This window comes from Acipenser ruthenus, chromosome 14 (assembly GCF_902713425.1).
Source record: "Acipenser ruthenus chromosome 14, fAciRut3.2 maternal haplotype, whole genome shotgun sequence".
NCBI classification, from domain to species: domain Eukaryota; kingdom Metazoa; phylum Chordata; class Actinopteri; order Acipenseriformes; family Acipenseridae; genus Acipenser; species Acipenser ruthenus.
In genome coordinates, this window is record NC_081202.1 from 4,951,304 (window position 1) to 4,968,735 (window position 17,432).

At 38.6% G+C, this 17,432-nt stretch overlaps 1 protein-coding gene across 6 annotated transcripts in view; it reads right to left on the reverse strand.

Annotated features, from left to right (window-relative positions):
• The window catches only part of LOC117420118 (potassium voltage-gated channel subfamily C member 2-like), a 55,519-nt gene extending 41,302 nt beyond the window's left edge, over positions 1 to 14,217 (reverse strand). For 4 of the 6 annotated variants that reach the window (XM_058985633.1, XM_034033658.3, XM_034033656.3 and 1 more), the window contains exon 1: positions 12,389 to 14,217. In XM_058985633.1, coding sequence (XP_058841616.1) covers positions 12,389 to 12,949 — 561 coding nt within the window. In that variant the 5' untranslated portion in view covers positions 12,950 to 14,217. The remainder of the gene's footprint in view (positions 1 to 12,388) is intronic. The other 2 variants (XR_009307224.1, XM_034033654.3) reach the window with 1 other exon arrangement.
• Between the last annotated feature and the right edge of the window lie 3,215 nt (positions 14,218 to 17,432).

Consider the following 17,432-nt stretch of genomic DNA (forward strand, 5'->3'; position numbering starts at 1 on the left):
AGCATGGCCAACTTTTTTCATTTTAAATATTCAAAAAGAGCTGTTCTCTTCACTACATCTCAGCCCCCATTTATATTTAAAGTTCCAATATTTACATTCTGCATTGTAGAATTATAAAAGGAGGCAGAGAGAAAGGTACAGACAATGGTGAAAACCACAGAAAAGAAAAAAAGCTTTTGTAAAATTAACCATTACTGCTTTTAAGAAAGACCTGCACTTTGTTTATTACATTTTTTAATTGATTTATTTCTTGTTTTTCCATACCCAGTGCTACTGCATTACGACTCACTTGCTGCACAGAATTTAGGAACAATTTTAAATCGGGAAAATGGTCAATCACTCCAATCACTTCAATCCCTCTTTTCCCTTTAACTACTTGTAGAAATGCTTGAATGCTTTCAGCACTGTACTCCCATCTCGCTTGCTGACTAGCCAACAAATCAGAGCTGACTGAAGAGTCAGTATCATTATCTTCATCTTCACTAAAATCAACAATAGCACTGCCCGCTATGCTCTCTATCTGAACGCAGTCAGTTCTCACAGACAACTCGCTCTCTGAATCATCAGTACTTTGGACCTCAGCTTCAGAAACTAAACTGTGCTTTGCTGTATTAGTGTTGCTAGTTCCTGCCTTTCTTTTCCCCTTGGGCATTTCAAACCGAGAAAATGCCAGTTCTTTCTCCACACCTGCTTCCATCTATTTCTCTAACGCTGAGACAGTGTCTCTGACTCCTAAAGCCTCCCTGCAGGTGTCTCTCCAGATCCGTTCACATTAGCTGCTTCTCTCACCGCTGTATCTATTTCAGACGGTCCCTGTACCTCACTTTCCTTATCTACCACAACATTAGACTCAACCAACCCCAATTGAAGTTCTTCGGTCTCTCTCACCCCTACTTTGTCTGCCGCGCTGCTAGTTGAAGGACCAGCTACCTGGCTCTCTGGCTCTGCTGCACTCTCACTCGCCACAGGATTCCTTCCCCCTCGCTTTTATTATCTCCCGCAGTCTGCTTGCAGTTCTTCACTATATGCCCCTGACGCCCACATTTAAAACATTTCATGAGTTCAGGTGAAGCAAAGACTACATATTCACTTCCGTCCACACGAAACCTAAAAGCTATATTTAACTCTCAGTTCGGATCATTAAGGAGCATATATATCTTCTGACCGAAAAGACAAGGGGATTTACAGCCCAGAGGAATCATTGAAATACTTGACATTATCTGTCAGTGACGACTCAGCTCTCTCACTATGAACTCATTTTTTATAAAAAAGGAGGAATATTAGAAATTATTATTTTCCTAGCGGGGACCGCGAGAGGCAGGACAGAAACTAAAACTCTGTCAATTACTAAGCCTTGCTGATCAATTTCCTGAACTAATTTCTCACTACTCAGGAACACCACAACAGATTTTTTCATTCGTGAAGCTGACTTTATATTTCCACACCCAAGTATTTTTCCAAGTTCAACTACACATTTCTCAGGGACTACCGCTTCCACTACAATCTTTACCATTTCTCTGTGTCAAATTTTCAAAATTGGCGCTTGACCCCTAAAGTAGGTGGTTGATGCAATCCAGGGTGATCCAATTAATCCCTAAATGATGCATGTTGTATTATCTAAATAGTGAATTTGCAGCAGTAGTTTTTTAAATTATTATTTAATTTCTAAAGTAAAATGAACAACCATCTATCTAGATGACGTATAACTTAATCTGGTGTTTGTTTGTATCAAACCACACTTCTTTTGACAGTGCTAGCAGTTTAAATCTGGGGGGTAGTGACTTGGATTCAGTTTTTCATTTGCAATTGCACATATTGTTGCTTCCGGGATACTGCTGCTTTTGTCCAGCTGAGGTGGCAATGCAACTTTGCAGGCAGCCATCTTGAGAAGGTCTCAGATGGCCTTTCAAATAAATCAGTTTCTATTTCTAACAAGCAGCTATAAAGCATTAATAAAGTAGCTACAAATCACATCTTTAAGCCGCACAGCACTCAAGCCAGTTGAGTGTTAGGCAGGGAGGCAATGCAGCTGCTAACCCGCAGCAGTGAAGCCAAAAGCAAGGCTGGAGGCTGGAAGAAGGAAGTGGGCTAAAGCATGGCAGTAATTGCAGATTACATTTAGCCTTGCCATTTTGGCACATCCCCAAGCTACCTCATGGGTTACCTTATATCACTCAAGCATAGTTGAGCGACAGGCAGGAAAACAATAGGACAGCCAAACACCTTTAGCAAGCGGGTGGCAGTTACTGCATTCAGAGATTTCATTTTCTATGGTTGACTGTGACTTGATTGCCAACCACGACCTGTCTTATCTTTTCAAATTCTCTGCAAATTAAAGTTTCAGATTTTCAAAATGCTCAGGTCTCCACACAACCGCCCACCTATGCATACATTTGCTCTTTTTTGTTCACATTTTCCCAGATGTCTTTCATGTTGGAAAGATTAAAGCCTATAAACAGTTTAATAGTTTCTCTCTATTTGTAATGTTTATGCTAATGCTGGCAAAGACTCGTGCTTAATAAAGAAACAGTATAAATTCTCCATCCATCAAGAACTGATTTTTAAAAAGTCTTCCAAATAACACTGCATCTTCAATTACCATTTCTAATTATAGTTAGATCTTCCCCGATTTACTTCTTTCACTCAATATGATGCTATAAAAAGCATGTCTTTAATGCCCTTTCGGAGATGCATGCTAAAAGGACATGTCACTCTGCTTGCACGGATGCCAAATTCCATACAAGCAAGTCTATCGCTACTGCTTCACTAGTAATCGGAGCCTAAATCGGGAAGGAATACAGTCTAAAATTACACTGAGGGACATCCTTTCAGATGTAATGAGCAGTAAAAAAAAGTTCTCACTGCAACTTCTGGGACCATCGGAGCTCAGTACTTGTTTGGCCCGGTTTATCAACAAGTTATACACCAAAAAGCAATTTTGTGAAAATAAAATACAACTGTTATGGCTGGTTTCAGAGACCCTGATTACCAAGTCCAAGATGTGTGCTTTCCAGGTGTTACTGTTACAAAACAAATAAACACTAATCTGATGGTTTATTCAATGTCTCAAAAGTGTGCTTTTATTTTATTGTTGAAAATTGTATTTTTCTTTAGACAAAATTTGCATTCTATCCCATTGTACCTAAAACAGACATCAATCAGTGTAAGGACACTGATATTGAGAGTTCCGACAATACGACTCAAACTTTAATGCACTGCTTGCTTCGTTGCATGAAACTGGAATGGATTGTACTGGAAGTCAGAATCAATTTCTTTTAGGGCGTAGTCAATAAGCCACATTTAATTCTATTTTCTATTCACAAATAAATTAACAGCCATGTTCTTTGAGGGAAAACTGAATTGTCGGTGGGAAATGAAGTCATTTCAGCTCAAGAGGCATGTCTGCTGTAAACAGTGTGCATGTGGGAATGTCAGGTTGGCAGGGATGGGGTTAAATCTATCCCTGCCAGAAATCACAGGTGTGGCCATTCCCTGATTAGGTAAATAAAGGTGCACACGAGCGCTTAAACTGCAGCTTTTGCCTGACTCTGAGTCACACTGCTGACTCTGTCCTCCAATCAGAGGCTTGATGGGGCTGAAGTGGAGCACTGTTTTGAGTGACTCTTGAAAGGCTTGTTTACTTACAGGGGCTGCATAGAGGACATGAGTGTCCCAGGTCAAGAGTGGTTCACCTGGTCTGTGAAATGTCACTGATCTTCACTATGGGATTCCACCAGGCTCTGGTGCCCCCACATACTAGGGAGGCTAAGTGGGTAGGGATTGAGTCACCTCACAGGGCTATAGTAACCCCTATTGGCCTTGACACCTGTAGGGGTGTCCTTTGTCCTCTAGGGACCATTTTCTCGCCAACCTCCACTGCCCTCCGACCTTCAGTTTGCCTGAAATGCTGTGAGGAGTTGCTGCAGCGAGGGAACATAATTTGACATTCTAAATTGGTGAAAAAAACAAAGGTTAAAATTATTTTGCACACTAAATTAAAAAAGGAAAAAACAAAAACACATGTAACCCACCTTGCAATGCGATTCTCTGACCTTGTGCTTCTTAGCCTCATGATGAGAGGACTGGTTGACATCCGGGAGATGGGGATAAAATGAATCACTAATGATTCCTTTTCTAGTAACCGCACGACTGGGTGAGAATGACTGCAGAAATCTTGTTTAAAGACCTGTTATGGAAATAAGACTCCCATTGCGTAGCAGTTTGATCCACCCATGGTTTCACTATGAGTTTAAGACGATGCACCTGAGCTTGTTACCTTTGCACTGTGGCTAATCAAGCTCGGATTAAAACCTGGAATGGATTAAACTGCTATGTAATAGGAGTTTTGTGTCTATCCTTTGACCCTTTGCATTACACCAGCTGTTTCTTAATATAACCTATTGCTTTAAAGCTAGAAGAGATAAACAGTGCAAATCACGGCAATACACACACCCAAATGATTATGCTTATAGATCTATTTATATCCAGAGGGTAGGTGTTTTTTAGGGGGGGCTGTTTGTTATAACAACCTGCCATTGTGTGTGTTTCCTTCCCCAACCAGGCCTGTACACGAGTTATATGAGTCAAAAGCGTTTATACAAACAAACAAACATCCAAATATCCAGGGGAAGAAAGGAGAAACCAGAGTAGAAATCAATATTACAGAAAAGAGCTATTTTTCTGTGTAATGCTGTGACCTTTTTTTTTTACTTGATTTATTTTTCTGTTCCTAACCGCACACCACCAAGATTGATCCTGTATTAATAAATGTTTTTTTAATTAATTAGAAAGAAAGAAAGAAAGAAAGAAAGAAAGAAAGAAAGAAAGAAAGAAAGAAAGAACGATTGCAAACCAAAAACGAAAGAACTACGGTATTACAATCTTCATTTTTTGGTTTGTCGTATAGTATGTCCACATAGAACAAACACAAGAACCATATTCTGGACAGTATAAAGAAAGTTACAATGACAGTCAGACCCTAGTAAAGATAAGAAAAGCTTACATATATGTTGTGACTTTGCGTTTCATGGAAATTAAGATACACTAACGATATCTCAAGAAATCACATAGTTATTCATGACCTGTCAGATTTAACTTGATCAAGACATGTTCATATAACAGAAGAAAATGTAATAAGAAAAAAGTAAATGCAGTACTTAACTGCAAATTACATTTGTTGGAAGCATACATGAAGAAATGTCAATCCCCATTTTAAACAATATTTAATTTGCCATGACTTACTCCTGACTTCTGTATCCCCAGTGCTGTGTACAAGGCTTTGACATGCTTGCACAATAAATTGACTATAAAAGGTTGTATTGCATGATCAAGGATAGCTAATAAAGAACCATACCATGCTTGTTGGGTATTAACAATTCCTGACAACGTTCAAGACTACAAGAGAGACTATTATACACATGCTGTCTTACCTTTCTAAAAGTTTAAGTATAAAAGCAAAAAATAATGGCTGGGAGGCATTTTAAATTGGGGAGAAAGGCATTCCCTCCATTCTGTAATTAACTCCAATTTTTTTTGAAAGGAGAAAAACTATAATAAAAAAACTGGAGTGCTTGAAATGTATAACTTGGTTGCTCTATTGGTTCTTGTTTTGTAAAATTAACATGCGTTTCACCTCTTTAAAAAAAAAACAGGAGAATTAAAGACTGGAGTAAACCCTTTGAAAATATGGCCCACACTGACTGAATGTCATTTTTCCCAGTTGGTAATAATGATCCACAGTTTTGTGAATTGCTGCCCCATTATTTCACAGTTAAATGAGCATTATTTCATTACTTCTCCCCAATTTGATGCTTGTCATCTGCTTACCGTTATATCCTGCTAATAAAAAAATAATAATAAATTAGATTCAGCTCACAGCACTGTGAAGAATTATTTTTGCAAATCTTTCCTAGCTCTAAGTATCCAATTCCATCAGGTAGCAGAAACCCCTTTAATATGAGACTAGTTTGCTCTGGGTATCTCCTGCATGCACAGAAGGCAACGCCAGGGGGACCAATCAAAGAATATTAGTCAATATATAAGACAGCAACCAGAGACTAATCTTATAGCTTTTATGGCTTAAAGCAAATAGTGTAAATACTGTACTGTATCTCTCATTACAGGTAAACTTCATAAAATGTTCAAACCACTAAAGTATAAAGGAATGTAAGAAAATGAATTCAAACAAAAATAGCAATTACCAACAGGTTTCATTTATTATACATGGAGAACTTTTATTTTCCTATAAATTGCATTACTGGAGAGTCCTACTGTTGTTCAGTACCAAAGACAGATCTGTTCAGTTCTCCAACATAAGTCTCTCACAGTAAATTCTATTAGTTAAGTTTGCCATCAAAGAGGCCTCCAATAACAACGTCTGCCTAAGAAAACAGAGTTTACCAAAGAGCAAAGAAAAACCTGAGAAATCAGAGAATCTCCTGAAGTTTCAGACACTTGATGTAAAGCTGAGGGTACATGAAGACACTTTGCGGCTTGGAACAGTTTCAGGAGACAAGGGCGTGGCACACAAGGGGAGACTTGGCTTTTGATAAAGCAAATTGCCTCAAACTAGGTCTCCCAGTGGTCTCCTGGAACCAAGTTTCAAGCTGCTGTTCCTGAAAACACTAGTTTTGTCTTCCCCCACCATCAAAGGTGTAAATTACTTCATATAGAAGTAAGTCCATCATATAAATGGAGTTGGGCTAAAACTACAGTATCGGTAATAATTTTTTTTTTTTCATACCAAAGCGACTAATGTATAATTGAGCTTAACCTGATTTTAGAAAGACACGGTTGTGATAAGAGAAGACACTGAAGTAACCTGCAGCAATACTAGCAAATGCACAGCCACATGCAAGAGCTTTTAAGGATAGTTTTGGGATAGCAAACGTTGTATAATCCCATTGTGCTGTGGAATCACTGTACTGCAGTATATTAATGTTGACATCTGTGGATTGGCTGCTGTATATCCCAGGCCAATATCACATGGATATCTATACCATCCATGCATTTGATTTATTGATTATTTGTAATTTCTTGAATATCATATGCTTTTCAAAGCAATCCTTATGGTTATAGTTTAAATAATGCTTACTTGACTCTGTGACATGTAAGCTATAGAATGGAAATGTTGAACTAGGCTGTGTATGGACTTAAGCATTGGACTGCTTAAACAGACCTGCTGCTTTAAATCTATTTAGTGTTGTGTGCTGAGTGCCATTACACATTCTGACCCCTGTTGGTGAGATGAGGTTAAAAGCTCTGCAACCACACCTGCAGAGGAGCCTGGCTCTTTAGCATAGTGGTTAAGACTCTCACATGCAGTGTGCATGCATAGTGGTTGCTAATTTGCTCTCCAACCAATCCAACCTCAAAAGATGTTTGTAATCCAAGTACTAAATGATTTGTCCTATAGTGCACAACCTCTAAATCTGTTTACTATTATTTATTATTTATTTCTTAGCAGACGCCCTTACTAAAACTATGGCATGAGCATTATAACTCTAATGACACAGAAATTGCATTCTAGCTCCTTTGTGAAGCCTGCACTTGATTATATTTTAAATGTGAAGGCAATAAGAGAGGAGTCATTCTGGAGCCATGTCTCCAAAACACACCATTTTTATGTTGCGAAACAAAAAAAGGTTTCACTGTGAATTACACAGTTGAAAGAATTCCTGACATCAATAGGCTTCACAGGAAGGACAGTTTTCAATGAAAACAGGGAAGCATGAGCAAGCATGTTTCCATGGCAACCAGCACAACCCGCGGAGGTAGCATCTTTGAATGAGTAGAGAGGCCAGACATCCAAATTCCAGACAGCTTTTTTTTTTTTTTACTTTTAAATGATAAATGCAGACTCAGTCTTAAACAATTATTAATGGAAGACTGAACGATTTATCATAACAATCTAAGGCTGACAACCTAAAACAGTAACACGTGATGCCTGGAATGCTACTAACAAACAGTTATAAAGAAAGCTGAGCCCTAAAGCTGAGACACGACTCACACCGTGCCTGCGTAATTCAATATGGTGTTGGATTGTTTTGATAGATGCAAGTTTCTTCTGGTAGCGCGTTACAGTCTAAAGGTTTATTTCTATAGTGAATTCAAGTAGAAGTCAAAGCTATGACACTAGGAATGTTTTAACCCTGTTTATCCCACATTGCAGTAACAAACCTCACCATGTTACACAATTGATGCCTATCGTACACAAAGGTGTAACATGTGCTTCTCTAGTGGTAACTGCTTGCTGTATAATATGTGAACAGTTGCTACTTCAAATAATTAACATTACTTGTTTTAATAAGCTTCCATGAGTGACAGAAGACTATTTAAGAAACAGGTGATGTTAATTGGTCTAAACCCTGAGTTTGAAACAATATTGAACAATTAAATACAACATGAAATACAACACATTCAGTTTTTTATGTGATCTTCCAAGTATTTGCAGGCCAAGAACACATCCTATGCATGTATGGTTTAATGTAATTTGTGACTCGCTGATAATGGGCACAAGACACGGCTAGGCATGGTCAGTACATGACAGACTGATGACTTCACTCATTTATAATTGGTCACGATAGTTGGTGTTGTTGTCCATCAAATCAACAGTACGAAGGTCACTCTTGAAATCAGGACTTAAAGGATGTGTTGCTGTAAGAATACATCTGTTAAGAAAGGGGAACAAGACTAAAAGGCTAAAATATGCACAAGAATACAGAAATTGGACTATGGAACAATGGTCAAAGGTGCTTTGCACTGTTGATGGATGGACAACGACACCTGTGCATTCTGCCAGTTCTGTTGTCAATTCAACAATTGTTAAACAATTGTCTTATTTCTATTCCTGAAGGATATTATCTTCAAGATGTTTCTACTTGTTGATTATGCTTCGGATACCACACCTTGAAAATCGAGTGATGCAAGCTATTTCACTCAATGTTTTACCTTCTTTATGCAAGTCAAGGTTGTTATAATTGTAGAAAACACTAGTGGGGGCTTTGAGTAAATTGTTGATGCTCATAATGCATCAGAGTAGAAAAATGCAACACGTCTAAGACTTTTGCATAGCAGTGTGTGTGTGTGTGTGTCTATATATATATATATATATATATATATATATATATATATATATATATATAATGTATACAGTACAACACATAGTTAAAAGGTAATGTCATTGTCACAACCTCCTTTATTATGCTGAACAAGGTTAAGTTTACAATGGTGTTTCAGGACTTCACACTGTTAGGTGATTGAGTACTAAGATGTTCATTTAGGGGAGGGGATAACTATCAACCTTAAAGGGTAATGACCAGCTCTCTGGCCATGAAGAAGAGACGCTGGCAGCCACAGCCGAGAGAAAAGCATATCGCCTCCCAACAGAAGCCATTACCTTTCCTGGGCAGAGGGTTTATACCAAATGCACTGTATATAAATAACAGTGCTGGGAGCAGTCATGCCTCAGTGGGTTGAGCAGAGGACGCATTCTCAATGAATGGATGGCTATACTCAAAACATCATAGTAAAACAAATGCATGTTCTCTTGTTCAGCTTCTGTGGTGCATTCAGTCCAGAGCCTGTGAACCTGAGGGCATTTTATTTGTCTTTCTATCACCTGATAACTGTATTCAATCTCAGGGCTTTAACATTTTCTTGGCAGCTTAGTAACAGGAGGAAGAAACGAGGTATCACAAGAAAGCTCTTCTTGTGTTTAAATGCCCTTATGTCTCTTTAGCGTTGATCAGTGTCAAGCCTAACTACAGGTTGGGCACAAAAAGGCAACATATCTAGCAGACTTTGATTAGATGTCTGTTAGTATTGTGTATGAGTTCAGCTGGCACACAAATGGCTTACTTTAGGAATGGTCTGGAAAGTGATTCTGGAGAACACTTTGCTGCACAGCTCCACCCTCAGCCTCTCTAAAGGAACATGAGTCAGTAATCCTGAGGAATGGTCATGCATCCCTTATGGCAGGAGTTTCTATTATTTTGACCTCCTTACAGTATACTGGTATATTATTTGAACTGAATAACCACTTATAATAGCAAAATATGACATTCTGGTATAAGCAAGATTTTGTGTCTCTTTATTGTGTAGTAATAAAGTTGCTCATTAGTTACAATATTATCAATACTCTTGTCTATATTAATACTGTGCTCCTAATCACTTTACACAAAGGACCGGTAATGCCCTCGACAGTAAATCTAAACGATATTTGGGGAGCCTGGTTTGTTTGACTCTTCACTGGTTATAAATGCACTTTTTTCTTTTATCACTATAGGAGCGAGTATCACAGTTACAGAGTTATAACCTCCCTGTTTAAATTCAAATATAATAATGCCCAGCTTTCACATCTCAGTGAACAGAAATAAATACATCTTAGTGTTTGATTGTACAGAACTATTTATTTATTATAGATGTGTGTTTTAGTTTCCAAAGTAATACAGGAATATGTGCAATCCTTTTGTGCAACCAAATATGTTTTGTTTGTTTGTTTTTCCTTGTTGTAGATGATCAGAATAGTAATCAACTGTCACTCAATTCCACCTTGTTTTTGTTTTTTTTTGGTTATGTTTGAAGATGCATATGGCATTGATTTTTTTAAACAGATCTGATATGTATTATTGTTTAAATGTTGATTGTCATACATATGTTCAAATTGTATCTGTGTATCTATTTATTTTAATCTTAAACTAGCAACAATGAATTATAAATTAAGACAGATTCTGGGTCGGATTTCAATTACACCTTACGGTACCATTTTTTGTGAATGTATAGCTGTGGTAGATTTGGTAGTTTAGCCTACTACCAGTGCTTACTTTGTTTTTCTTTCTCCCGATATGTTATGTTAGATATACATAAATGTCGCCGTTCTGTTTGGTAATTAAACTGACCGACAGTCACACAGTATTGCCTTTGTAGTCTACTGGAGAATGTTAAATATGCTTATTGTTAACTTATCAATAAGCAATACTACATTTATGAAAAAACAAACTTGAGGAAGCATCTGTAATTTCCATATCTACACTAGCGCACATTCAAGGCTGTGTGTATCTCCTCCTTGCGCCACCTGCATGTCACTCGTAACGGTGGACGTACAGTACAGCACACACCTGTAGCAGCTAGGAATTCCAAAGGAGATCACATGAAGCGCACTGTGTTTCATTACAAAAACATTCACTCTCATACGGTATGTGGTGAAAATGTCAACTTATTACCAGCTATTTCTCAATGTAGTATATTGGAACATGTTTAATATTGTCCTATAGTGTATACTTTACGCTTTACGCTTTACGCTTTACGCTCTATATACACAGTATAAGCATTTTTTGTGGGTTTTTTTTTTTCTGCCTACATTTCTGGAAACACTTTCTTACAAAATTATTTTAAAATATACTTTACCATATGCAAGATATAGACGTAGAGAAGAAAGACAACGTACTGGGTATCGCGTGTGTAGCTACATTTAAACGGTTACACTGGTTTTATTTGGCATGATTTGGCTTTAATGCAATGCCTCCTACTAGACCTAACCCTCTCCCCCACCCCTTCCCGAGACAGCCTCCCCCACAAAAGGTTTCCATAACAACCTCGATTTGAATTTCTAGAAACCTCTATTTATAGAAGTATCGCTTCAGATTAAATGCTGAAAAGGCTGAGCGGTGCCCATGTGGTCTTTTATCATTGTTTACAAAGGCATTACTGCCTTAATCTGTTATATTTTAGGAAGAAAAAGATAAATATGATTTATTCAATTCTGAAAACCGAATGTAGATGTTGACAGAGGCATGTTTTAATGAAACTATCAAAGCATCCTCTGTCTGTCTAAAATGACACCGCTTAGGGTGTATGATGATTTATCTATTTGACTCATTTACGGTGGTTAGACGTACGCTTACAGAATTTATAATGTGTGTGTGGGTTTTGTTTTAGTTTTTTTTTTTTTTAGTTTCTACACCTGTAAACCAAATGTTTAACAATTAAGCATTGTTTGTTTTTATACCCAGGTCTTGTATATTTTTAAACAATCAGGTTGAAAACCAAGGTTTTTAAAATCTGTTGTATACGATGTATGTTTAATTCTTAAACATTTGGTTTACAGTGTATCACTGCAGCTTTGCCAACACCAGGCGAGACAGAGCTTTGAATCGCCTAAAACCCCACAGGTTGTTTAAAAAACCTGCCACATTATTACTTGTCTGCACATTCTGATGAATCAATTCAATCTTATTAAACAGACAGTCATATTGAACTTATTACATGCATGATTGCCATTGAACAGCGCCTGTTGCGGTATTTTTAAACAACTTTGAAATATTGTTAGAACACGCGCTGCTAAAGTTCGGATAATTTTGGATGCACTGCAGCACCCTGTTTTTCTTACCCTTGCTGATCTGGAAGAATAGGGGTCCTCAAACAAAGCCCACACCACCGGTTGCCACTTTTTCCAGCGGCTGACTTTGCATTCAGGTGACACCACATCCTCAATGCCTAGCCTCTTGCTTACATCTTCGTCCTCCCCGTCTCCCGGATCCCCGCTGATCTCAAAAATGTCGAGAGCTTCTTCCGCATCCCTGTGCTGTCGGTAAGTCATCCAGCAGCAGGGCTCCACGTCGGTCTCATCGATTCCCCAGAAAGCCAGCTCTTCCTCAAACAGGGGGCCGCAGACATCAGCGGGGCAGTGGAGTTTCCCGGTGCGGTAGTAGTTAAGCACATAGGCGAAAACGCCCGGGTGGCGATCGAAAAAGTATCTGTTGTTCTTGGGATTGAACTCGATGTAACCCGCGACTTGTTGCCGATTATCCACCCCAGACTCTGTGTCAGGCTCAGAAGCAAGCAGAGCCAGCCTTGTCCCCGGCAAGGTCTTCAGCGTGTTGCGGTAGGTTTCGTGCCTGGTGCCCCCAACGTTGAGGATTATCCTCTCGTTGTCGTCGATCTTGCCCATCTCATCGGATAAGACATGACTCGATAAGAAAAGTGGAAATGGAAGCTTTTTTGTCTAGCTTCTATTTTCGGTTGTCCAAATGCAGTAACCCCTTATACATGTTGCAAGTACAATAAACAACATTTAGAACCCAGCCCTCCAGTGTCGTTTTGGTTTGCTTTTAAACAATAACTGCATGCTTTTTTTGGTTGTGGTAGCTTATTATTGTTTTTTTTTTCAGTTGTTTCGTCAGATGAAACAAAAAAGGGGTCTCGCTCTGTCGTGCTGCGTTGTGTTGAGTATCAGTCCATTCCCTTTCTTCCCTGCTTTCTCATCCAAGCAGGTGAAGTCAAACGGAATGACAGCACAGCTCACGACTGATCAGTCACCTTGTGTTTTCTTTCCTCCTTGGGGTGCTATCAATGTCGGTGCTTGAAGTGATCACATCCACACCGCACCCCACCCCCTTTGCAACACAAAACTCACTCTTTTTTTTCTCCAGAAAAAAAAAACACAGGCACACCCTAGTCACATTCATCAACTGTGCTGAAAAACATATTTGGGTTTTTCTGTGGGAGATACACCACGGGATCTCTATACATTCTCCTTATTTATTTTCTTCTGTCCGAATTTGTTTATTTGAAAGCCATGATAGATCTGCCAGTTTACACACAATCAATACAAAATTATCCAATGACAGATATTCCCCACGGTAAATATTTTAAAAAATGTATATATTGAAAATATTATGTAATTGCTACATTAAACATCTCCAGACAACTTGTTGTGTATCTTTTTCTTTTTGCAAATATCTATAGTGGACGTTAAAAACACGTTGAAACACGATTACGGATCAAATGAAGATGCTGCAAGTGTGTTGTTATTCCTTTGCTTTTTCAAAAGATCTTTTTGACAGGTATTGCCGCGGCACTCGACGTCTTATAACATAGTCTGTCGTTGATTTAAAGCATATTTCTTCTTGTTTGGCATCTTTGCCTCCTCCTTTAAATGCACCCGTCACTGCGCTCAGTTCCTCAGCTACAGGAGCTGTCCGTTCAGCACTTGCAGCTGTTCGTTCTTGTTCTTGGTTTTAACGAACAATGTAAACCCAGCTCGGAAGCACTGTCCGTGTCTTCAATCAATATTCCTGTGTTTCAGTCTGTCTTTACTGAAAGAAGAACTGCCTCTGAGCACTAAGGATTTCTTTTGTTGACAGATGGAGAAAAGGCTGCCTCTAGCTACAGGTGTTTCGCCTGCCAGCACTCTCACTGCCGTCTCCTTTGTGTTACCAACTCCTGGCTATATAGGATAGGGAGTCATTGTGAAGGTGCAGGGGAGGCCTGATTATCATGTGGATTTAGCCTCCGTAATTCTCATTTCTAAAAACGTTTCTTACTGTGACGTTAATTTAATATTAATATGACATATTCGTTGTGCAGTACAGTGCCTTGCGAAAGTATTCGGCCCCCTTGAACTTTGCAACCTTTTGCCACATTTCAGGCTTCAAACATAAAGATATGAAACTGTAATTTTTTGTGAAGAATCAACAACAAGTGGGACACAATCATGAAGTGGAACGAAATTTATTGGATATTTCAAACTTTTTTAACAAATAAAAAACTGAAAAATTGGGCGTGCAAAATTATTCAGCCCCTTTACTTTCAGTGCAGCAAACTCTCTCCAGAAGTTCAGTGAGGATCTCTGAATGATCCATTGTTGACCTAAATGGCTAATGATGATAAATAGAATCCACCTGTGTGTAATCAAGTCTCCGTATAAATGCACCTGCACTGTGATAGTCTCAGAGGTCCGTTTAAAGCGCAGAGAGCATCATGAAGAACAAGGAACACACCAGGCAGGTCCGAGATACTGTTGTGGAGAAGTTTAAAGCCGGATTTGGATACAAAAAGATTTCCCAAGCTTTAAACATCCCAAGGAGCACTGTGCAAGCGATAATATTGAAATGGAAGGAGTATCAGACCACTGCAAATCTACCAAGACCTGGCCATCCCTCTAAACTTTCAGCTCATACAAGGAGAAGACTGATCAGAGATGCAGCCAAGAGGCCCATGATCACTCTGGATGAACTGCAGAGATCTACAGCTGAGGTGGGAGACTCTGTCCATAGGACAACAATCAGTCGTATACTGCACAAATCTGGCCTTTATGGAAGAGTGGCAAGAAGAAAGCCATTTCTTAAAGATATCCATAAAAAGTGTCGTTTACAGTTTGCCACAAGCCACCTGGGAGACACACCAAACATGTGGAAGAAGGTGCTCTGGTCAGATGAAACCAAAATCGAACTTTTTGGCAACAATGCAAAACGTTATGTTTGGCGTAAAAGCAACACAGCTCATCACCCTGAACACACCATCCCCACTGTCAAACATGGTGGTGGCAGCATCATGGTTTGGGCCTGCTTTTCTTCAGCAGGGACAGGGAAGATGGTTAAAATTGATGGGAAGATGGATGGAGCCAAATACAGGACCATTCTGGAAGAAAACCTTATGGAGTCTGCAAAAGACCTGAGACTGGGACGGAGATTTGTCTTCCAACAAGACAATGATCCAAAACATAAAGCAAAATCTACAATGGAATGGTTCACAAATAAACATATCCAGGTGTTAGAATGGCCAAGTCAAAGTCCAGACCTGAATCCAATCGAGAATCTGTGGAAAGAACTGAAAACTGCTGTTCACAAATGCTCTCCATCCAACCTCACTGAGCTCGAGCTGTTTTGCAAGGAGGAATGGGCAAAAATTTCAGTCTCTCGATGTGCAAAACTGATAGAGACATACCCCAAGTGACTTACAGCTGTAATCACAGCAAAAGGTGGCGCTACAAAGTATTAACTTAAGGGGGCTGAATAATTTTGCACGCCCAATTTTTCAGTTTTTTATTTGTTAAAAAAGTTTGAAATATCCAATAAATTTCGTTCCACTTCATGATTGTGTCCCACTTGTTGTTGATTCTTCACAAAAAATTACAGTTTCATATCTTTATGTTTGAAGCCTGAAATGTGGCAAAAGGTTGCAAAGTTCAAGGGGGCCGAATACTTTCGCAAGGCACTGTATATAGAGACATTTTATTCAATCATAATGGACTGTTAACTACCAAGATATGCTCTGTTACGCTCAGTAAAAGAATGTTATTTATTTATTTTCTTTTTTTTCTTGATGTGCAGAGGATGATAACTAAATTTGTGCACGAACATAATTTTTAATATTAATAATTTTTTTAATAATTTGTGTTAAAAAGCGTCTGGCTACAAGTCAGATTTATAAGTAACGATCAATGAGACGCTTTAAAATGCAGCGCTGTAAAACATGTTGTAACATTATCATGCTATTCCTATTATGTAATACTTATTATCACTGAAGGTATGGGTGTGGGGCGTGGGTTTACATTTATACATGTATGAATGTTAAAGATATATATTGAGAAGAGGTTTGTATTATAAGATTGCATGCATGTTATTAAACATTATTAAATAAGTTCTGCATGCTATGTCACTTCAGGTATATTAGTCCTACATTGATCTTATAAAACAACAGAAAGGGTATGATTTGTTATAGATTTAATCATTATTTATTATTTATTTTTTAATATTTTACCATGAAAAAGGTAACTGTGTATCTCACTCTAGTGTATTCTTTTGATCTGGAAACAGCAGTGTGAAGTGTGTTTTATGTAAAAACCAATTCATGTTTTTACTTAAACATTCAAAATGAACATTCAAGGAGTGATAATCAAGGCTTTAAAATCAATTTTCTCACCACCGATTGTGTTGAAGAGTCAGGAGCTATGACTCAAATCCGATTTCAATCAACATACAAATCTAAATGGGTCTCCACAAGACTAGAAGCCTTTGTGAGGTGTTTTATGTTATAATCATACATTTAAGCTTTTTGCCTTGGTCTGTGACATGATCTGTATAATCTCAAGACAACAGGCTGTAGAGTCTGGACTGGAACAGAACCTGGTCTTTATTGGACCTGAAAAATCTGAGCAGTGTTACAGCAGGCTGCTCCAGCCTCAAGCATGTATCCCTTTAAAATCTGAGCAGTGTTACAGCAGGCTGCTCCAGCCTCAAGCATGTATCCCTTTAAAATCCGAGCAGTGTTACAGCAGGCTGCTCCAGCCTCAGGCATGTATCCCTTTAAAATCTGAGCAGTGTTACAGCAGGCTGCTCCAGCCTCAAACATGTATCCCTTTAAATCCATCAAGCCTTTTCAACGGTAGTTATTGAAATAGTTTTTTTTGGGGGGGGGGGGGGGGTTTGGATTGGTTCTGCGATTACAGCTAAGCACTGTGTTAAGGGGAAATTGCTGGAAATCGAGAGATGAATCACACATGAATCACAGCCTTCCCTACATGATTCAGACCATATCCACTACATCATTGTCACACTCTCATTCCACCCTGAATTATCACCTTAGGACTATAGTCTGAATTGAAAATTGGGATACACTAAAAAAAAAAAATCCTTTCCTTGCTGTTTTAT